This window comes from Drosophila bipectinata, chromosome 4, assembly GCF_030179905.1.
Source record: "Drosophila bipectinata strain 14024-0381.07 chromosome 4, DbipHiC1v2, whole genome shotgun sequence".
In the NCBI taxonomy this organism is placed as follows: Eukaryota; Metazoa; Arthropoda; class Insecta; order Diptera; family Drosophilidae; genus Drosophila; species Drosophila bipectinata.
Genome location: NC_091740.1, coordinates 10,837,656 through 10,861,523, shown reverse-complemented (window position 1 = coordinate 10,861,523; position 23,868 = coordinate 10,837,656). Strand labels below are relative to the sequence as shown.

The 23,868-nt window shown below is 35.9% G+C and overlaps 1 protein-coding gene across 6 annotated transcripts in view; it reads right to left on the bottom strand.

The window, feature by feature from the left end:
* Abcd1 (ATP binding cassette subfamily D) overlaps positions 1–23,868 on the bottom strand; it is a 100,888-nt gene that overhangs the window by 60,049 nt on the left and 16,971 nt on the right. For 4 of the 6 annotated variants that reach the window (XM_043213419.2, XM_070282353.1, XM_070282352.1 and 1 more), the window contains 2 exons: positions 4,688–5,327; positions 4,533–4,631 (listed from right to left, as the gene is read on the bottom strand). The exons of 1 other annotated variant lie outside the window; for it this stretch is intronic. In XM_043213419.2, the coding sequence (XP_043069354.1) occupies positions 4,533–4,631; positions 4,688–5,283 (695 nt within the window). In that variant the 5' untranslated portion in view covers positions 5,284–5,327. Of the gene's footprint in view, positions 1–4,532; positions 4,632–4,687; positions 5,328–12,626; positions 12,645–23,868 lie in introns of those variants that run through there. One more of the 6 variants, XM_043213420.2, reaches the window with a different exon arrangement.

The following is a 23,868-nucleotide window of genomic DNA, read 5'->3' as shown; positions in this document are numbered from 1 at the left end:
GGATTCCATCAAATTTAACTAGAAAAAGGTTCAAGAGATATAACGTCTTTTTCAACGAGCAACGGCTCATATCGCTTCAAGCGATTACCCTTCAGATTAAAAATAGCTCCTAATTTGTTTCAGAGTATGATGACTATTGCGTTCTCTGGTCTAGAACCTTCTCAAGCGTTTCTTTATATGGATGACTTAATAGTAATCGGTTGTTCCGAAAAACATATGCTTAAAAACTTAACAGATGTTTTTGAGAAATGTAGGAAATTCAACCTAAAGCTACATCCAGAAAAATGTTCATTTTTTATGAATGAAGTGACTTTTCTAGGTCATAAATGCACTGATAAAGGAATACTTCCAGATGACAAGAAATACGATGTCATTATGAACTACCCAGTTCCGCACGACGCGGACAGTGCTAGACGTTTCGTAGCATTTCGCCACAAAATTTCGCCGACTATTCACGGCATATAACAAGATTATGTAAAAAGAATGTTCCTTTTAAATGGACGGATGAGTGTGCATTTCAATATTTAAAAACAAAACTTATGGAACCTACCTTGCTACAATATCCAGATTTCACTAAAGAATTCTGTAAAATAACAGATGCAAGTAAGCAAGCATTTGGAGCGGTTTTAACTCAAAATCATAATGGTCTCCAACTTCCCATTGCATACGCATCAAGAGCATTTACAAAAGGTGAAAGTAACAAATGTACTACTGAGCAGGAATTAGCTGCAATTCACTGGGCGATATTACATTTCAGACAACATATATATGGAACACATTTCTTAATAAGAACAGACCATAGACCTTTAATATACCTTTTCTCAATGACCAATCCCAGTTCTAAACTGACACGTATGAGGCTCGAACTAGAAGAATACGACTTTACAGTCGAATATTTAAAGGGAAAAGATAATCATGTAGCTGATGCGTTATTAAGGATAACCATCAAAGATCTACAAAATACAACTAGAAATATATTAAAAAGTCACTACTAGATATCAAAGTAGACAAAAATTCCACGCGGAAAATCAAGAACAAGAATTGCCAATGCAAACGTTGAATAAAGCTTCTAGTGAAAGTAGTGACCTTGCAGATAAAAAATATGTTATGTTTATTTAAACAAGGCAGAAAAATTACTGCAAGATATGATGTTAGAGATTTATATACTAATGGAGTTATTGATTTAGATCAATTTTTCCAAAGGCTTGAAATGCAAGCCGGTATAAATATATAATCAGCCAACTCAAAGTGGCACCGTGGAAAAATATCTTTGAATATAATTCAATAGATAAATTTAAATTAATGGGCAATAAAATATTGAAAATATTAAGAGTAGCGCTACTCAACCCGGTGACCCAAATAACAAATTTAAAAGAAAAAGAAGCAATTTTGTCTACATTTCATGATGATCCAATTCAAGGAGGTCATACTGGCATATCAAAAACTTTGGCCAAAGTAAAAAGACACTATTACTAGAAAAGCATGTCTAAAGATATAACTGAGTTCGTAAGAAAATGTCAAAAATGCCAGAAATCCAAAATAACTAATCACCCCTTTAACAATTACAGACACACCAATAAATGCTTTCGACAGAGTGATAGGGACACTATCGGTCCACTGCCAAAACCAGAAAATGGCAATGAGTATGCAGTCACTTTAATATGTGATTTAACTAAGTATTAAGTTGCCATACCTGTTCCGAATAAAAATTTTAATACTGTCGCTGAAGCAATATTTGAATCTTTTATCCTGGAGTACGGTCCAATGACGACGTTCATTACGGACATGGGAACAGAATATAAGAATTCAAATATAGACGATTTGTGCAAATATTTAAATATTGAAAATATTACATCCACAGCACACCACCACCAGACAGTTGAAACAATAGAAAGTAGTCATAGAACTTTCAATGAATACATACGATCTTACATATCTATGCACTATAGCACTATATGATATAGATATAATATAGATGACTATGCTAAGGAGAGTAAGTATAGATTAGAAGTAGCCTTTAAAAGAGCTGGAGTTATGTTAGAAGCAATTAAGAATAGAAGTAAACTACTATACGATCATAAAGTAAGGGATATAGATATATCAGTAGGTGACAAAGTTTTATTAAAAAACGAGACAGGTCATAAGTTAGATCCTAAATATATAGGTCCGTATATAGTAACGGAAATACAAGATAGAGATAACATAGTAATAACAAATAATAAACGTAAGAAACAAACAGTTCATAAGGATAGATTACAAATTTTTATTTCATAAATTGCACTTAGTATGGCCATACAAAGACACACATACATACATAGATAAAAAAATACACATATTCTTTTAATAATTTCATTTTCTTTGATTCTAACAACATAAAACAACAAAAAATAAAAAAAAAAAAAAGATGTATTAATTAGAAATTTTTATTATAAAAATAACTTCATTATATTACGTAATTTTTTTAAAAGGAGGGAGATGTAGTATGCACATATATTTAATACCCACTGTACCGAGAGTACCTTAAGGGTGCGCACTGTAACACTTTGTTGCAGTGTTTACATAATCCAAAGTCCCGGTCATAAACCCTAAGTGGCCGAAATATGAACCGATCGTTATGGCTTAGCCCGAACACAGAAAGTTCTAGTGTCAGCATACCCCTCGCGCCTCCACTTGAGAGCGCATAACAACGTATATTATTATATTCCTTTATACATAAGTACATAGCCGTCTCTCTGCCGCCGCCTGCGAGCAGCGCAGCTACGAGACTTAGCCTTACTTAGACTTAAAAAATATTGTAAAAGAATAGAGACATTTTGATCGTTGGAGCGGCACCTCAGCTGCTCCTTCGAAATAAAAACCAAACAAAACTCAAACCCCTGGAGTTATCCTATAACAGACAGTTATAGTTATATGACAGTTAAAGTTATTTGACAGCTATAGGTTAGAGTCGGCCGATCCCGGCCGTTCCGAATTGTATCGTTCGTGCAAAGAATAAAATTGTGACCTAAGTTTAAAGTGGATACATCGGACATGTATCGGGCGATACATGGGTCGGTCGATATATAAAAATAGTTTTTTAGCCTAAAAAGTAAAACATTATATATTTTTATTATATATATAACAAAGAAAAAAAATGGCTTTAAAGATTTTAAAGATCCCGGCACACCATTTTGGCTTCCGAAGAACAGATTAATATCCGAAATACGCTCAGCCTTCGAACAGCGAGAATACTGCAGCGCACCGGGTGGTGATTTGATACACCTCTTGTTAGTCTCGCAAAGAGAAATTCAAGAAATAAAACCAATGTTAAAAAAAAAAAGCTTTAATTCTGGTATCGACTAATAGAATTTGTAGCACAGAATGCTTAGGTCGATAAAGTGTTTACGGATGGACATATATTCAAAACAATTGACAATATAAAAATAATTTTAAAAACTTTTTTATAACCTAGACTTTTTGTTTTTATCCTTGTAAACCTGTTTCTGTAGTAAATCAAGGTGACTTATATAACATTGTGGACGAAAATTCAGGAAAAACGTTATTAATGGTAAATTTTACAAAAACTTCATAAAAAGCTTTAGTAGGATTTTTAATGTCACTGAAACTGAAGAAAATTCTAGTCAATATGGAAAACTATCTGATACTATTGAAATAAGTTTTTTTTAAACACTTCTGTTTTGCTGGACCATTTTGACCATTAGCTTCTGGAGAAGAGTCAGTAGACCCTTATACTGAAACCGTGGGGAGGGTGTGAATCCTCAGGGAGCGATATCGGGACGTTTTATGTCAGCATGTCAGCAATATCATGTAACCCGCAACAAATTCGATTTCAGGTGTGTTATAACACGTAATCAACTCGAAGAAAAATTTATTTTTTACAACAATGAGAACACCACCAGCAAAAGAGGAACGATCAAAATGGTAGCTAGAGTAGTTTTGAACGAGAATTTTCTGTTTGGTGTATTAGGCCAAGTATCTGTTACAGCTATAGCAAATGGAAAACACGTCTCGAGGAGGCCCGAGTGGTAAGAAAACATCCTCTGATAATCTTGCGGACCCTTATGTAGGCCGTTGTACCACTTGATTCAGATTAATGCATTTATACAGCAATGTATCAAGCAAAAAACAAAAAAACTTTGAGCCGCAAATAATTAAATTTCAGAAACAATTGTCCGTATAGTCCGAATAGACTTGTGTATAAATTTGTTTTACGTAGATTTACAAATCTATAGTGAATTTAATGCCGCGGTACCAACTTTATTGCGCGGAAATGGGAAGACCGAAGATCTATTGAAATGCACGTCCAGAAGCGGCGAAAGTTCTGATGATAATTGAATCTTTCCCCTTTTACAATTTACTAAATCTGACAAATTAAGACAAAACATTTTAAAAGTGTATAACATTAAAAGATAAACCAGTATAACACTAAAAATTTTGAAATTCATTGAACTTTTTTACTGCAATATTTTTTAATTTTAAAGAATTTTCAGAGAAGGTAAATACTAGTATTAATATATTTATTTTTAACTTACCTATGATCTGCGTTTTCAATGCGGCTATCTAAATTCGAAACTCTATAGTAGTTTTGATTCTTAAAATATAGCCGATAAGAATGCCGCACAAGTCTGGTTCTAAGTAAAAAATGTATTTAAATTTTTAATGGCAGTCAAAAGATTCATCATCTTACCTAAAGGCAAGAGCCAATTTACATTCCAAAAATCGTATCATTGAGTTTACAAATGTAGCTGGGATGGCAATTCCAAACCATTTAAGTAAGACATATAAAAATTGTTTAACATCCTTTCGGACTATAAATTTTACAAGAGCTCCCTCCAACGCCGCCACATAGATACTTAGAAATGTCCGAGAAATCAAGCAAATGGTGTGTACGCTAAGTAATCCAGTTTCATAGCACAATGTCTGGGGAATCATTATTTTTCCCAAGACACCAAGTTGCTTAAAAAAATCATGGTTTAACCCAGGCTCGATGGAATTTTTTTTTTTTTTTAGCTGTTGAGCAACTAGTAATTTTTCCGCCTCTGCAAGCTTCAAATCTTCATCAGAACTATTGATTTCCAACGGCGTTAGAGTCTTAACGTTATAATTTCCTTTTCCCTTTTTTAATATTTTTGATTGCGTATTTTTTACGAAAGGAATAGTGACTTTAATTGTAAGAGCAACTAAAGCGCTGGTAACTAAAGCATAGCTAAACGCTTTTTTTGTTACTCCATTGTGTTCACATGTTTCGGAAATCCGATCAACATATTTTGATAGTACAGACATTTCGTTGTTCAAAACTGGACAAGCCCTTGTGTCTTTTGGAATATCTATAAAACAGAAAAATAAAATGAACTACTTAAATTTTTTTACCTTTATTTATTTAAGGGGGGACATCTGCGTATCAGGCGAAAAAATGCGGTTTTTCTGGAATTTTTTTTTGGCCAAATGAAAAAGCCAATCGAAAATTTTATAGCCAATCGGTTTTATTATATTATATTTAAAATACAAAATAAATTTTTTTTTTTAATAAATCGAAAACAAAATGGCGGCTCTGCAGCCTTTATTCGTAGGCCCTATTTTTTTGAAGGGGTCCATGGCCGAACACCTAACGTCCTTAACTTTTGATATAGAACAAAAAATCAAGTTTGGTTAGTTTCTGTACATCAACGGCTATCGACACACGTAGGATTTTTTCGATATATTGATTTTTTCCATAATGGTGAGTGATTGAAAAAAATTTTCAATTTTCACGAACAAAAAACGTCACAAAATTGTTGATAAAAAAAAAAGTAAGAAATATAAAAAAATCCTACGTGTGTCGATAGCCGTTAATGTACAGAAACTAACCAAACTTGATTTTTTTTTGACAACTTGACATAGGTATTCTGAGTATACTGTCAAAATTTTAGATTGATAGGTTGAGTTGTTCGATTTATATGTTCGGCCAACTCAAAATAAACGGTTTCGAGAAAAAACGCGTTTAAAGTTTTAAGTACTGTGGGATATATCTGTGAGCCTCGCCGCAGAATGGAAAATTTCGACACTTAGACACTTTGGCCGGACTCTATCTTTTGATATGTTATTTTTAAGACGCTAAAGAATTTTTTAAGCGAAAAAAAAATTTTTCGATTTTTTCAAAACTCTACTCAGATGTCCCCCCTTAAAACGAAAATTAAAGTGACTTTCTAAATCTTGCTGTAAAAATAATATATTTTTTGAACGCTTCTGTCAAATATAATATAATATAGTATTAGGCACCCTGTCTATCTACTACCTTACCCGTCAAACGTTGTTTTGCCACCAGATGACTTTATAATTTCTGTAAAAAATTTACTCAGTTCTAGACTTATCTACATATATATACACAGCTGGTCTTGGGTTAGACGCACTCAGTTTTCCAAGCAAATTTGTTTTATATTTTTTATTTTAATAATTATTGACTAAAAGTAAATATGCAAGAACTTTGGTTATTTAATAATACTTCAATTATAATATTAAATATAAAAAAAATATAACATAAGATTTGTTTTTAAAAATTTTCTTCAAGCAACTTAAAACAAGTCAAATTTTTCTTGGTCAATAGAATAGACGCACTTTATATTTCTTTTTCTTGCGTAAAAAAGTGCAGTTTTTTGCATTGAGAAAATTTCAAATATAAACAAATAAGAGCTATATTTAAAGTAACAAGAAAGGAAAGCTAACTTCGGGCGGAGCCGAACTTGATATACCCTTGCAGTTAAAACCGGATATATATCGCAAACATCGGGTCCATCGGAGTTGTCCGATCCTTATGGGCATATGATAATATAACCCAATTTATTATAATACAAAATCTAAAAAAAAGTCCCAAACTTCTATCTTCAAAAATACCAAAGTTAGTATTTCTACCAAAAACCATTTCCGATCGTTCAGTCATATGACAGCTATAAGATATATAGACAGCCGATCGTTATAAAATTTGGTAGGTCGGATTAACTGACCAAAAATATAATCTCTAATCTAATATCTAATAATCTAATCTAATATACTAAGTTTCAGTTTTCTATCTTCAAAAAAACGAATGTTGGGTCATTTCCGATCATTCAGGTCATTTCCAGTAATATGACAGCTATAGGATATAGTCGGCCGATCCTTATGAAATTTTTGGCATGTCGTATTATTTTGCCAAAAAAAAGCTCTCATGTAAAATTTGAACTCCCTAACTCAAAAAAAACCATAGTTATTCCATTTCCAATCAATCAGTTATATGACAGCTATTGGATATAGTCGGCCGTACCCGGTCGTTCCGACTTATATACTGCGTGCAAAGGAAAGAAGGGTGTGTGCAAAGTTTCAAGTCGATAGATTTAAAACTGAGAGACTAGTTCGCGTAGAAACTGACAGACAGACACACAGACGGACATACAGACGGACAGACAGACGGACATGCTCATATCAACTCAGAAGGTGATCCTGATCAAGAATATATATACTATATAGGGTCGGAGATGTGTCCTTCACTGCGTTGCACACTTTTGAACAAAGTTATAATACCGTTTGCAATGGTATAAAAAGTCCCAAGCTTCTATCTTCAAAAATACCAAAATTGGTATTTCTACCAAATACCATTTTCGATCGTTCAGTTATATGGCAGCTATAAGATATAGTCGTCTGATCGTTATGAAATTTGGTAGGTCGTATTAACTGAAAAAATATAATCTGTACTAAGTTCCAGCTTTCTATCTTCCAAACCCCGACAGTTGGGTCATTTCCGGTCGTTCAGTTATATGGGAGTTATAGGATATAGTCCGCCGACCCTTGTGAAATTGTCGCATGTCGTATTATTTTGCCAAAAAATTTGTAAAATTTGAACTCTCTAGCTCTAACTCTCTAACTACGAAGTTAAAACATTTCTGATCAACCAGTTATATGGCAGCTATAGGATATAGTCGGCCGATCCCGGTCGTTCCGACTTATATACTGCGTGGAAAAGAATTCTTTCCTTCTGGATGTGTGCAAAGTTTCAAGTCGATAGCTTTAAAACTAAGAGACTAGTTCGCGTAGAAACAGACAGACAGGCGGACAGACGGACATGCTTATATCAACTCAGGAGGTGATCCTGATCAAGAATATATATACTTTATAGGGTCGGAGATGCCTCCTTCACTGCGTTGCACACTTTTGACCAAAATTATAATACTCTCTGCAAGGGTATAAAAATGGGAAAACCTGTTGTTATGAGCTTACTAGAAAGTCAAAAAGTAGACTTTTTTCACTCGCAAGGACTATCCAATCGAAATATTGCCAAAAAGAGAAATTGCAGCTCCGGGACTGTTGATAGATATTTAAAAGATCCAGAGGAATATGAAAAAAAACTTCAAAGGAAAAAAAGAGCACTATCTGAACAAGCAGTACGCAAAATTGTTAGAATTCCGTAAAATTCGACTAAGTCTGCAGCCAAGATTAAGGAATTAGCCGAAGGAAAGCAAGCCTTTCAACTGTTCAGCGTACAATCAGAAATGCAGAATACCTAAACCGTTTAAAAATAAAAAAAAAAAGAAAGGAAAGCTAACTTCGGGCGGAGCCGAAGTTGATATACCCTTGCAATTAAAACCGGAATATAGAATAGAATCTGTACCAAGTTCCAGCTTTCTATCTTCAAAAACACGAAAGTTGGGTCATTTCCGATCGTTCAGTTATATGGCAGCTATAGGATATAGTCGGCCGATCCTTATGAAATTTGGCATGTCGTAATGTTTTGCCAAAAATAGCACTCATGTCAAATTTGACTCTTTGACTCTAACTCTTAAAACACCAAAGTTATACCATTTCCGATCAATCAGTTAAATGGCAGCTATAGGATATAGTCGGCCGATCCCGGTCGTTCCGACTTATAGACTGCGTGCAAAGGAAAGAAGGGTGTGTGCAAAGTTTCAAGTCGATAGCTTTAAAACTGAGAGACTAGTTTGCGTAGAATCGGACAGACGGACATGCTCATATCAACTTAGGAGGTGATCCTGATCAAGAATATATATACTTTATAGGGTCGGAGATGTCTCCTTCACTGCGTTGCACACTTTTGGGCAAAATTATAATACCCTCTGCAAGGGTATAAAAACCCTTCGCTGAATGCAACACGCAAAGAAAAAGGCTTCAATTCGAGAAATAATACATGACGTGAAATGTTCAAACTAACACTCATGATTGGCGTTCTGTTGTTTTTATTGTTGAAAAACGTTTTAATTTAGATGGCCCCGATGACTGACAATCATTCAATACGCTCACAAAATTTCATGAGAATCGGTATAGCCGTTTTGTAGGAGTATGGGTACAAAATTTTAAAATATATAGATTACTATGTTTAGTCTGGAATATTAATCTGGGCGGACTTTTACAAAAGTAAACAAACCAAGCAACGAGATGGATAAACTTAAATTCTTCCTTCACAATCGGCAATTACAAACCGGAAAATTTATCAAAAATAATACTTTTATGCATTAATTATTATGCACGGCGTTGACACCTGATTGGTATATCGTTAAGTTGATTGCGCATCATTAATTCATTCTTTGAGGCTGAATTCATAGTCAACTTTCGTGCATTTCCAAACTCGTCAAATAACGTTTATGCACAAGAATGGGCTGAAATCGTGAAATAAACGCGTGAATTCGGCATCGCATAAACACAGTATATGTATATTCTGTACTCTAAAAATACAAGGGTATATTGTATTTGTGTGAATATCAGTAACAGGAAGAAGGTTTGGAGACCTTATAAGGTATACAGAAATCGACGGATATTTTTTTCGCCGTCTTTCACAACTTTGGAAATGGTTTGTGCATCAATAAGAGCAACATCTAGCATTCCTGTATTCTTTTTAAAGCTCAGAGGCACAGAAGTGGGGCGCTCGAGAAACGATTTAATAGTATTTATTAAGCTATTTAATATTTGTTAAGCTGAGAGGAGTTAGTAAGCTAATTTTAAGTACTTGAAGGACTTAAATGGCTATGGAATAGAGAACTAAAGTTTCTAGTCCTTCTATTAGGAATGTTAAAATTTAAGCGTGTATGTAAATGCTGGCTGTCGACATAACCATTGATAAGGTTATGTAGAAAAACTACACCCAGCATTGTCCTACGATTTGTTAAGGTTGGTAAGTTTATTAGTAAGAGTCTGCTACTAAATGATGGAAGATGAAGATTTGCATCCCAGTTAAGACCTCTAAGTAAAAATGTTCAGAAATTCTTTTAAACGGATTCTATGCGGTCCTGATGTACCCCATATTGGAGTCTGATAGGACACCGAGATCATAGCCCTGTGTTAATTTTTCCATGACAATCCCTTAGAGAAGAGCGATAGAAAGACACAAGCCCATAGTTTAATTAAACTTTAAGTTTAAACTTATCGGTATGGATTCTCAGCAAAAAATTTTTGTTGCATACTTTTGTGCTTATGCAAAATAACAACTGCACCCCCGTACGGCCATGCTTATAATTCATTAGAGAAGCAGACCAAAAAGCGCATCTATAGCTCCTCTGAAAATTTTTCGATTTGGGTGATTTTTATACCCTTGCAGAGGGTATTATAATTTTGTCCAAAAGTGTGCAACGCAGTGAAGGAGCCATCTCCGACCCTATAAAGTATATATATTCTTGATCAGGATCACCTCCTGAGTTGATATGAGCATGTCCGTCTGTCCGTCTGTCCGTCTGACCGTCTGTCCGTCTGTCTGTTTCTACGCAAACTAGTCTCTCAGTTTTAAAGCTATCGACTTGAAACTTTGCACACACCCGTCTTTCCCTTGCACGCAGTATATAAGTCGGAACGGCCGGGATCGGCCGACTATATCCTATAGCTGCCATATAACTGATTGATCGGAAATGGTATAACTTTGGTGTTTTTAGAGTTAGAGATTTCAAATTTGACATGAGAGCTATTTTTGGCAACACATTACGACATGCCAAATTTCATAAGGATCGGCCGACTATATCTTATAGCTGCCATATAACATATAACTGAACGATCAGAAATGACCCAACTTTCGTGTTTTTGAAGATAGAAAGCTGGAACTTGGTACAGATTATATTTTTGGCCAGTTAATCCGACCTACGAAATTTCATTAGGATCGGCCGACTATATGCTATAGCTGCCATGTAACTGAACGATCGGAAATGGTATTTGGTAGAAATATCAACTTTCGTATTTTTGAAGATAGAAGCTTGGAACTTTTTTTTAGATTTTTTATTGTAATTAATTGGTTTTATTATGATGTAATCATAAGGATCGGCCAACTCTATCCGATGTTTGCGATATATATCCGGTTTTAACTGCAAGGGTATATCAACTTCGGCTCCGCCCGAAGTTAGCTTTGCTTTCTTGTTTTTGATTTATAGTTGTAAATTATCCATTGGAACAGTTTGGCATAAAAACAAATTTTGGCATAAATTTGATTTGCGCGGATACCATACGAGGTGAAAATCCAAATCGGATAGTTCTATCTCTCATAGTCTTCTAGATCTAGGCGTTTAAATTTTAGCCCGTTTGTATGGAATACTGTGCACATATGGGTATATCCCCTTTAAAAAACTCCCGATTTGGATGAAGTTTGATTTTCAGATATATATTAACTATAAAAATAGTTTGGCATCATAAGTTTTGCAAAAAATCTTTCTGTACTGGAGCTACAGAAATTCGTGATTCGCGGGAGGGGGCTTGGCAAATTTTGAAACAAACTTGAACTGCGTGAGCATTGTAGGAGTCTCCATGCCAAATTAAATAGCTCTATAAAAATAGCTCTATTAAATAGCTTTATAAAGCTCTACAAAAGGGCAGGCGTTATACGAACAGACGGACAGATTTCGATGACAGTTTTGAATTAGAATTTACTTTCAAACTGGAAAACAAAGATGAAGAGGTTTGACAATAGGTCTGTTAATAACCCAAATATAACAAACAAAATACAAACTTAAGTTCTCATAAAGATCGGCCAACTTTACCTGATATTTGCGATATATATCCAATCTTAACTTTAAGGGTATATAAGCTTCGGCTCCGCCCGAAGTTAGCTTTACGTTCTTATTCTTGATTTCAAATTCCTTCGGTCAGACAGATGTTATTAACAGAAGAGAAAATCAGGTCTCTCTGTAACACTTTAGCACAACACTTTTAATAACATGCTTTCTGCAAAAGTGTCTTTTAATGACAACTATATAAGTGTTCGCTTTTATAAAATTAATAAAGTAAAAAAAAAAACAATATATATTTTTGGGATGACCTTCAAATTAATAACGTTTTTTGCAAGCTTTGTTTTAAACTGAGGGACTAGTTTGCGTAGAAACAAAAAGTCAGACAGATAGAAATGCTTATATCAACTCAGGAGGTGATCCTCATCAAAAATATACTCCTATTTAGGTCGGAGATCTTCATACTATAGGGTCCCAGTTGTTTTTTTTTTCTGTGTTTCACACTATTGATCAAAATTTTAATATCCTCTGCAAGGGTATAAAAAATAAAAATCAATCTTTTATTAAAATCTTTAGTTAATAAAAAAAACTACACCTACTATACATACAATATACATATAAATAATATATTATATAAACCTTTTACTTAAAATTTCCTAAAAAGTTCGACAATTGCAGACTAACCTCTTAGCGATCAAATTTCGTTCCGCTTTGAAAGTTAACTGTTCTACAAAGCCTTTAGTTTCATGTTTATAAAGCTATAATCTCAAATATTTTTTAATTGATACGATATGAATTTTTGATTAGCCTTTACCAATCTGAAACCAAAACCCTAGTGTGATGTCATAACTACGTATAGTTCAAGGTACAAAAAAAAATAGTCGTTACAATTAGTCATTAACAATTATTGAAGTTTTATGTACATACATAAAAATTTATTTTTTTATTTTCTTGATTATAAATATGGGTTTTAAAAATATTTTGTTTCCCCTTTTTTTATTAGTATATTATTTTATAAAAATATACTTATACATAAATATTTAAAATTTTTACAAATATTATGAAAGTTTTCCCATCGAAATCATTCTAGACACCGGTTCAAGGGCAAAGATGAAGCAGGAAATATAAAGCTCTTGTGATAGCATTAACTAATCTAAACCATAAATTTTTGGATTAGATTACCAAAATCTAAAAATAAATAAATGAAACTTAGCTACGTTAACTACAATAAGGGAACTTAAATATTGTTGAGTTATTTTGAATTGAAACAATAAAATTTTTTACCGCTACATGTTTTGGTTTTTGAAGCACAACTGTGAAGGCCAATTTTAAAATAAATAGCGGGGTTATCATTAAATTTTTATAAAAGTTGTATAATTCTCGACATTTTACGGATACTATAAATTAATGATTTTTATACCCTTGCAGAAGGTATTATAATTTTTGTCAAAAGAGTCCAAGTGTGCAAATTGTATATTCTTGATCAGGATCACCTCTTGAGTTGACATTAACAAGTCCCCAAGAGGTCCGTCCTTCTGTCTTTCCGCCTGCCTGTCTGTTTCTACGCGAATTAGTCAGTTTTATCGACTTCAAACGTTGCACGGATTCTATTTTGGATATTATATAAAAAATGTTATAAGGCTGACTATATCACTGGATTTTTTAATATCCTATAGCTGCCATGTAACTTAACCATCGGAAATGACCCAACTTTGTTATTTATGAAATAAAAATTGAGTGCATTAACACTCAATTAGCACTGAAAATTTGAAAAACTTGAAAGCTTATTGTTCAAGCATTAAACACTATTTTTTATAGAAATTCTTAAGTTAGAGTTTCAAGGGATCGGACCCATGAAATACGAGTCAAACAAATGGTTTAAAACCGATCCCCTGCAGCCTAACACAAACACATACATAAGTGGTGCCCTTATCGCACTGGAGAAAGGGTCGCATAGCAGGTCAGCGTGCAGTGCGTTGACAAGTAGTTTTACATAGATTTAAGATTCTCATGTATCGTACTTATAAGAAAACTTTGACGAATAAAATCAGTTTCCATAAGGAGCTCATTGGAGTAAGACCTATTTATTTAGGGCTCCTCTTAACATTTGGTCCACCGAGGCACCCTGACGTTTTCCCCCCTGTGGTAAGAGACTCAGGGTTAAAAAACTGGCACCTTTAAGTGGGTGTAGAAAAAATGCTCAGCCCAGGGTAGCTAAAAAATAAGGCTGCGATCTGGGTAAAAAAGAGCCCAGTTTAAAAACCGTAGTACTCTGTTGTTTCCCCCCAAGAGGTAAGGGACACATAGAATAAAATTATATAAATGCCAATGAGCATAAAATAAAAACAAGAAAAGAAAGCTAACTTCGGGCGGAGCCGAAGTTTATATACCCTTGCAGTTAAAACCGGATATATATCGCAAACATCGGATATAGTTGGCCGATCCTTATGATTACATCATAAAAAAACTAATTAACCAAAATATAAAAACTAAAAAAAGGTCCCAAACTTCTATCTTCAAAAATACGAAAGTTGATATTTCTACCAAGTACCATTTCCGATCGTTCAGTTATATGGCAGCTATAGGATATAGTCGGCCGATCCTAATGAAATTTGGTAGGTTGGATCAACTGGCCAAAAATAGAATCTCTATTAAGTTTCAGCTTTCTTTCTTCAAAAACACGAAAGTTGGGTCATTTCCGATCGTTCAGTTATATGGCAGCTATAGGATATAGTCGGCCGATCCTTATGAAATTTGGCATGTCGTAATGTTTTGCCAAAAATAGCGCTCGTGTCAAATTTGAACTCTCTAACTCTAAAAACACCAAAGTTATACCATTTCCGATCAATCAGTTATATGGCAGCTATAGGATATAGTCGGCCGATCCCGGCCGTTCCGACTTATATACTGCGTGCAAAGGAAAGAAGGGTGTGTGCAAAGTTTCAAGACGATAGCTTCAAAACTGAGAAACTAGTTCGCGTAGAAACGGACAGACAGACGGACAGACAGACAGACGGACATGCTCATATCAACTCAGGAGGTGATCCTGATCAAGAATATATATACTTTATAGGGTCGGAGATGTCTCCTTCACTGCGTTGCACACTTTTGACCAAAATTATAATACCCTCTGCAAGGGTATAAAAATAATAAAAATGAGTCAAAAAAAAAAGGGCTCAAGGAGTATTCTCAACCGTATTTTGGGGCTCCTATTGAAATTGGCACCTAAATAGTGGCTAGATGTGCATTGACACGGTCAGTCAAAGGTAGCTAAGATAGCTGCGAACTGGGCATAAAAGAGCTCAGTGTAAAATCGTAGTCCTCTGTCGTTTCCCCCCAAGTGGTAAGGGACACAGAGATTGAGAATTGCCATCGAGCAATAAGTGCGTTTTTTGTTTAGCGCAGGACTGTCCGAGGCCTTATATCGGAATATTTGTGAAAAATCTTTGGGCTGGAATTCAGCCATCGGATCTCCAAAGCGATACGGCGCAAGGAGTTAAAATCACAACTTGTGTAAAAAAATATATATGTTTTTCCGGAACAACACCGGAAATTCATAAATATTGAAAATAATATACGGCGTGTTCGAGGCCAAATATCCAGCAAAAATAAAAAGTCGGGTTCCTGGGAACAACGACAGCCAAAGTCTTTGGCATTTTATACGGCGGGACCAACGTCTGCGGCAGGACCACCGGCGAGTAGAAGAACAACATCAGCGGCAGAAAAAACAACGAGCTACACCATCAGCAGCATCAAGGGCGGATCCTTTTAAATCATTTGCAGGAGGAACACGCATCAAAAAAGAAAATTTAACAACTGTATGGTATGGTCAAAAACAAAAAAAAAAAATTACAATTTAAAAAATAATGATTAAAAAAAAAATCGATAAAAAAGATATTAATTATCATTTAAATTTTATACAAAAAAAATTAAAATTTAAAAAAAAAAACATTAGCCCTCAGTAAAACTAAAATTTAAAAACTACAGTCCACTAAAAAATCGAAGAAAAAATAAAATTTTCAAAGTAAATCTAAAATGAAAAAAATATATACTATGGCACTTTTGTGGCCCCTTGCAGGATGTTTAAACATTAGGTTGAACATAACAAATAAAAGATTAAATAATTTTAAATATTCAAAATTCAAATTAAATAATTCTTTCACAAATCATTAAAAGAAAAAAAATGTATTAACAAAATACAAGAACAAAAACAAACATTTATACAGTCCACTAAAAATTATAATCAAAGAAAAGGTTAAAGTAACATCAAATTTATTCAAAAAAAAATTAATCAAAAACACATTAAATTTACGCCTCTTTTTGTGGCTCTTTCCAGTATGTTCAAGCATTGAACACTATTTTTTATAGAAATTCTTAAGTTAGAGTTTCAAAGGATCGGACCCATGAAATACGAGTCAAACAGATGGTTTAAAACCGATCCCCGGCAGCCTAACACAAACACATACATAATTGGTGCGCTTATCGCACTTGAGAAAGGGTCTTATAGCAGGTCAGCGTGCAGTGCGTTGACAAGTAGTTTTTAAGATTTAAGATTCTCATGTATCGTACTTATAAGAAAACTTTGACGAATAAAATCAGTTTCCATAAGGAGCTCATTGGAGTAAGACCTATTTATTTAGGGCTCCTCTTAACACTTATTAAACTTTAATGTTACCTACCATTAAAGGGCAGTTTAAACCATTAAAACTTTTACTTTGGCTTGTAGGGAAATTATTACATATATGTATATATCTTCTCTAGAAATAGGCCGATTTGGCTGAACTTTGGTTTTCAGATATAAATTAACCATGCCAACTGTACAGGCGGTACAGAAATTTGCAATTTATGGGGCGTTGCAAAAATTTGAAATAAACTTAAATATTAAATGAGCCTCCATGCCAAATCCTTTAGTTCTATCCCCTATAGTCCCTGAGATCCACACGTTCGTACGGACAGACTATATTAACTCGGCTGTTCATACTGATCAAGAATATATATACCCCCCTACAGTATGATTCATTCTCCATGTTTCATACATTCACACGAATAAAACATAACGAGTATACTTACTCGTTAGTATCCGCGCAAATCAAGCTTGTGTCCCAATTTTCCCACACTCACTCCCGCCCCCAAAACGGAAATCCCATTGTTACGCCAGTTTTAAATAGTTTTTTTAACTGAAAATGTTTCAATGCCAAACTACTCCAATCGCTAAACTACATCTTAAAATATAAATTCATCCAAATCGGACAATTTGTAGAGGATTTATACAATTTTTATTCTGTTTTTTACTAAAATTTCTTCGGTTGTTTTTTCAAAAGCGCAAGAGTATGCATCCCCATTTTTTTTACTGACAATCCATACGCTTAAACTTTAAGCTTAAACTGCGTTAAAACAAAAATAATACATTATAAACAATAAATAAAATAGTAGGTCATAAACTACACCAAAATGCTGACATAACACCAACAACAGCTTAAACAACAAATGCTGAGTATCCCATTGATGAGATCGGCAAAATATTGTAACACAAATCACACCTTTAAATTGTTAATTTATCATTTTTATTTTTTGCTATATCTCTATTATTTTACACCCAAGTTTAAACACAATCGGTTTATGTACCCTTTGCTTAAACTAATCATTACAGATTATCATATGTTAATGAAATTATTTTGGTCCAGAATTTTATCCTGGACAGAACAACACCCGTTTTATCAAAAATAGAAATAATTTGGAAAACCGGGTTCGTAACCGGTAATTTACCTCGTCAAGAGGTTTTATACCCTTCCAAAGGGTATTCTAATTTTGTTTAAAATTATGCAACGCAGTGAAGGATACATCTCCGACCCTATAAGATATATATTCTTGATCAGGATTACCTCCCGAGTTGATATGAGCATGTCCGTCAGTCCGTCTGTCTGTTTCTACGCAAACTAGTCTCTCAGTTTTAAAGTTATCGACTTGAAACTTTGCACACAACCTTCTTTCCTTTGCACGCAGTATATAAGTCGGAAAGACCGGGATCGGCCGACTATATCCTATATCAGAAATGGTATAACTTCGCAGTTAGAGAGTTAGAGCTAGGGAGTTCAAATTTTACAAATTTTTTGGCAAAATAAACCGACATGCGACAATTTCACAAGGGTCGGCGGACTATATCCTATAACTCCCACACACAAACGACCGGAAATGACCCAACTTTTGTGTTTTTGAAGATAGAAAGCTGGAACTTGGTACAGATTTTAGTTTTGGTCAGTTATTCCGACCTACCAAATTTCATAACGATTGATCGACTTTATCTTAATACCAACTTTGGTATTTTTGAAGATAGAAGCTTGGGACTTTTTATACCCTTGCAGAGGGTATTATAATTTTGTCCAAAAGTGTGCAACGCAGTGAAGGAGTCATCTCCGACCCTATAAAGTATATATATTCTTGATCAGGATCACCTCCTGAGTTGATATGAGCATGTCCGTTTGTCTGTCCGTTTCTACGCGAACTAGTCTCACAGTTTTGAAGCTATCGTCTTGAAACTTTGCACACACCCTTCTTTCCTTTGCACGCAGTATATAAGTCGGAACGGCCCGGATCGGCCGACTATATCCTATAGCTGCCATATAACTGATTGATCGGAAAAGGTATAACTTTGGTGTTTTTAGAGTTAGAGAGTTCACATTTGACACGAGAGCTATTTTTGGCAAACCATTACGAAATTGCCAAATTTCATAAGGATCGGCCGACCATATCTTATAGCTGCCATATAACTGAACGATCGGAAATGACCCAACTTTCGCGTTTTTGAAGATAGAAAGCTGAAACTTAATACAGATTCTATTGGCCAGTTGATCCAACCTACCAAATTTCATTAGGATCGGCCGACTATATCCTATAGCTGCCATATAACTGAACGATCGGAAATGGTACTTGGTAGAAATATCAACTTTCGTATTGTTGAAGATAGAAGTTTGGGACTTTTTTAAGATTTTTTAATTTAGTTTATTAGTTTTATTATGATGTAATCATAAGGATCGGCCAACTATATCCGATGTTTGCGATATATATCCGGTTTTAACTGCAAGGGTATATAAACTTCGGCTCCGCCCGAAGTTAGCTTTCCTTTCTTGTTTTTAGATGTTTTATTGTAATTAATTGGTTTTATTATGATATTCTCATCAGGATTGGCCAACTATATCCGATGATTGCGATATATATCCGGTTTCAACTGCAACTAGCAGTCTTCATCTAGCTTTTTTTGAGTTCGGACGTCTACTTTTTCGCTCATGTCGCCTCTCGTTTGCACCGAGTGCAGTGCAGAAGTTACTGCTACCCAACTTCGTGTGTGTGAGGCCGTTCGGTGCGCGTCGATCTGCCGGCGTGCCTATCACACCGCTTGTGTTGATTTGCCCTCGGAGGCTATAAAACTACTTATTAACATTCCGAACTTAATGTGGCAATGTGATAGCTGCGTCATTGGAAATGATTCGCATTCCAAAATTGATGAGCTAAATCATAAAGTTCTAGATCTGGAGTCCCGCTTCGAAAGCCTTAATGCCAAAGTTGACCTTGCCCTGGTAAATGGAGCGGCTGTGCCCGCTGGACGCGCCTCTTCAGCTGGGGTGCATGTTGTTGCTCCCCCTGCTATGCCCACCAGCACTGGGAGCATAAAGGCTACTCTGGGGCAGGCCCCAACGGCATCTAAGGGGGCTGTCCCGAAGCTTCCCACCTTGAAATACCTTCATGTTGGTAAATTCACGACGTCTACCCAACCGGATGCACTGTGCAAATTTGTCGCAGATAAGCTGAACGTGGAGCCCAATGATTTAGCCTGTGCTAGGCTGATCAAAAAGGATGCTGACATCAACGCCCTCAACTTCGTCAATTTTAAATTGGGACTTCCGGAGCAAAATTTCCCTACAGTCTTCAATGACGATTTTTGGCCTATGTCGGTAAAAGTCAGCCAGTTTGTTCATAGAGAGCCGGCTAAGGTTATTGACCTCCCGGCGATTCTACCTTTACCGCATTCGCAATCTTCAAAAAACCCCCAGTAACCGGCGCCGCTGGCGCCGTTACCTCGTATTCTTCTCAAGCTGCAGTTCATCACCCCGATTGCTCTCTGCTTCGCTACCAACAACAATCGGCGTGGGTGTTCATGGTAACGGTTGACGCCGTCAAATTCCCAGTTTGCCTAATAAAAGCCTAAAACCCTTTACTGGATCAGCTTGCGGTTTCAATCCGGGGCGTCCATGGCCCGTTCATCATCGTTGCGTCATACATCCCTCCGAACAGCGTATTTAATACATATCATGCGCATATGGAAAACATCACTAGTGTCTGTGCTAGAAGGTCGGACCCTACCGCTTTGCTGGTAGCTGGCGATTTCAACCTGAGTTCCATTGTCTGGTCTTGGGACCCGGAATCTCCCTGCATGCTACCTAGCAACGTTCACCAGAGTCATGAAATTGTAGTTTTAGATGATATTTTTAGTCTGGGCCTCTCCCAAGTAAATAATATTTTTAATGATTTATCCAAAATTCTTGATCTTATATTTTTAAATAATTTGGTTAATAGTAAAGTAGAATTATGCAATGTACCATTAAGTCCTTGTGATATGCACCACAAGCCGTTGGTAATTAATATTGAGTTTTATAGTTCTTTGCCTTCTGCTTCCCCCATTCCATATTATCATCTGAATGATACTAACTTGTCACTTATTAACGCCTCTATTTCAGCCTTTGATTGGGTTTCCCTAATGGCCCTAATTTCGGATGGCTCAATCGATGATTGTTATACTAAGTTCTTGGTTGCCCTTTTTAATATTATTGATACTTATGCCCCTGTGAGGGTACGAAGATCCTATAGGCTTCCCTGGTATACAAAAGGTTTAAAAAACTTAAAGAATATAAGGGATAACAACGATTTATAATGACAGGTGAGACATACATACTCTACAATCAGTATGTATCCGATGTCGAAGCTAGCCTTCGATCAAATCCTAAAGCTTTTCGACGGTTTGTTAACAGCAAAAAGTCAAAATCGGAATATAATCGGAATTGACTTTTCTGGCTCGCAATTTTATATCCCCCAACCAGCATGGTTTTTTGCCTGGGAGGTCCACTACTACTAATTTAGCGGTCTTCTCTAAGCACTGCTTTGAAGCTTTTGAAAACCGATTCCAGATTGATGCCATTTACACCGACTTCTCCAAAGCCTTCGACAAAGTGTGTCATGCTGCCCTTCTGGCCAAATTATATAAATTAGGTATTCATTCCTGCCTATTAAGTTGGTTCGAGTCTTATCTGGCTGACCGACCTTGCCACGTTACTATTGGAGACGCTATCTCAAGTCCATTTGTCACCTCCTCTGGTCTTCCACAAGGCAGCTCTCTTGGACCTCTTCTATTTATCATTTTCATTAATGACATCTTGTCATGCTTTCGTCATTCGTACTTTTTAATGTATGCGGATGACCTTAAAATCTATAAAGCGATTAGCTGCATTAGTGACAGTTACTTGTTACAGGAGGATATATCCAGAGTTTACTCATGGTGCTCCCGCAATCTTCTTCCATTAAACTTATCTAAGTGTATGTTTACCCGTTATAGTAGGCGGTCTCTTGAAATCTGTACGAGTTATTCCATCAGTAATTATAATTGGGCAGCTAAAGAAGAGGTGTTAGACCTTGGTGTCTTATTCAACAGCAAATTTAAATTTTTTGGTCACTAAGACTATATTCTACCTAAAGCGTATGCTATGCTGGGCTTTGTTAAGAGGCACGTGAATGCATTCATTCTATGCTGCATTCATTCGGTCGAGGCTGGAATATGCCTCAATAATTTGGAATCCGGAGTGTAAAGTTCGTTCCAACAGAATTGAGCGACTCCAGAAAAAATTTTAAAAAATTTGCACTTTTGCCTTTAAGGTTTCAGGATCCTGTTCCTTCATACCAGAGCCGTTGCCTTCTTCTGAATGTTTGCACCTTGGAGGATCGGCGTAAACTTGGAGCGTTAACTTTTTTGAATAATTTAATCGTTGATAACATTGATTGTCCTTTTTTATTGGGACTCATTAATTTTAACGTTCCTCAAAGGGTTCTTCGTACCTTTGCCCCCTTTTAAATGAGCCGATTGAGCGGGCTCTTTCTTATTTTAATTCTTTGCCGCCTAACCTCCGAATTGAGTGGGGCTCTGATAAGGGTGTGTTAAAACGCAAGTTAATCAGGCATTTATTAAGTTTTTGTTAGTATTATTTATTAGTTGTAAGTTGTTATTATGTAGCCATGTAAGGACTTGTCCGTTGGCGAAATAAATAAATAAATAAACTACATAGCTTTCCGTTCTTGTTTTTTATATATTCTTAATTTTTAAAATGGATTTTAAGCTCGTCTGTTCAATTAAGTCTTGCAACTAGCCAATCTCCACATCCCAGCCTACCATCCATTGCTGGATATGTGAAAACGTCGTACACGCCAAGTGTGCCGGATTCACTGCCTCAGTTTTGGACGCCTTTTCCCGTAGGTCTGGCTTACATTATAATAGTCGTTCTGTTCAAGACCAAATGAGGTCGTTCATGAGGCATACTAAGAATGGATTTAAAGAGTTGATCACTGGTTTTCGTAAAATCAATGACCAGCTCTGTGCGCGTGACACTCAGTTTAGCGGCCTTCAGCTGCTAAATAAGTCCCCTGAACATAAGAAATCCACTGTTTGTGAACCGCCTCAGGTCTCATACCTTGGTCACCCCTAGAAGGGCTAGAACTGAGAACCATTCGCCTTCCGAATTTCTCAAGGAAATTGAGCAATTTCCTGATATGTCCTTTGTGGTAGCCCTTCAAGTGATACCACAGGTCCTAGTGAATGAAACCCCCATAAGAGTAACCCAACAGGGTATTTCACAATCCGGACCACCGGTACTGACTGATGCTGCAGTTCTCGTACCTGCGACACCAAAACTCTTACAGGTGATTCCTCCATCAAAACATCGCCCCTGATACCAAAGCCAAAACAAAAGCCGATATAAAGGTGGAGCACGTAGCTCAATTTATAAATATAGCAAACTCCCTACGTAGGGGCTACGTAGCAAACTCCCTAAACTATATTTTGAGAGTTCTCTCTTTGTTCTAGCCTTTACAGAATCTTGGATAAAACCGGAGATATTTAGCTCCAAAGTTTTTCCAAGTAAGTACACCACTTTTAAGTAAGTACACCACTCAGCGCAGAGTTGAAATCACAAGAGTTTGGTGACATAGAATTTATTTGCATTAAAATCATTTTGTCCGCTAAATCTTTATACATTACATGTCTTATATACCGCCTTCGTCTGAACCGCGTACATATTGGCATCATTTGTCCGCTATTCAATCCGTTTTTAATCTTATGACTGATCGTGACGAGCTTGTAGCTGTGGGCGACTTTAATATAGCAGAATTAAAGTGGTCCAACGTCGAGAAGTCACCATCTTTGTCACTTATCACTCACCATGACTTCACCGCGAGCATGTTTGACATGACCCTAGGTCAGTTTAACCAAGTTAGAAATTCGTTAGGTCGGCTTTTAGACTTATGTTTTGTATCTAATTGTGATAGTACCACTCTCTCCAAAGCTTTCGCCCTTTCAGCTCGAGGATCCATATCACCCCACGCTGGCGGTCTCAATCGAAACCATTCCTGGTATCCATCAGATTTCTCCACGCGTGGCAAATAAGATTCGCCGTTTCCGTAAAGCTGATTTTCACAAACATAATAGCCTTATCGATGCATATGATTGGTCCGATATTCTAGCATGCACCGATCTTAATTTCACCTTAGAAAAATGTTACTGTACTTTAAATAGGTACATTTTTTGACTCATGTGTGCCATGGAAATATCCGTCCGCTTCAACATATAGTCTTGGGTTTACAAGGTGACTCACTAACCTAAAAATACTAA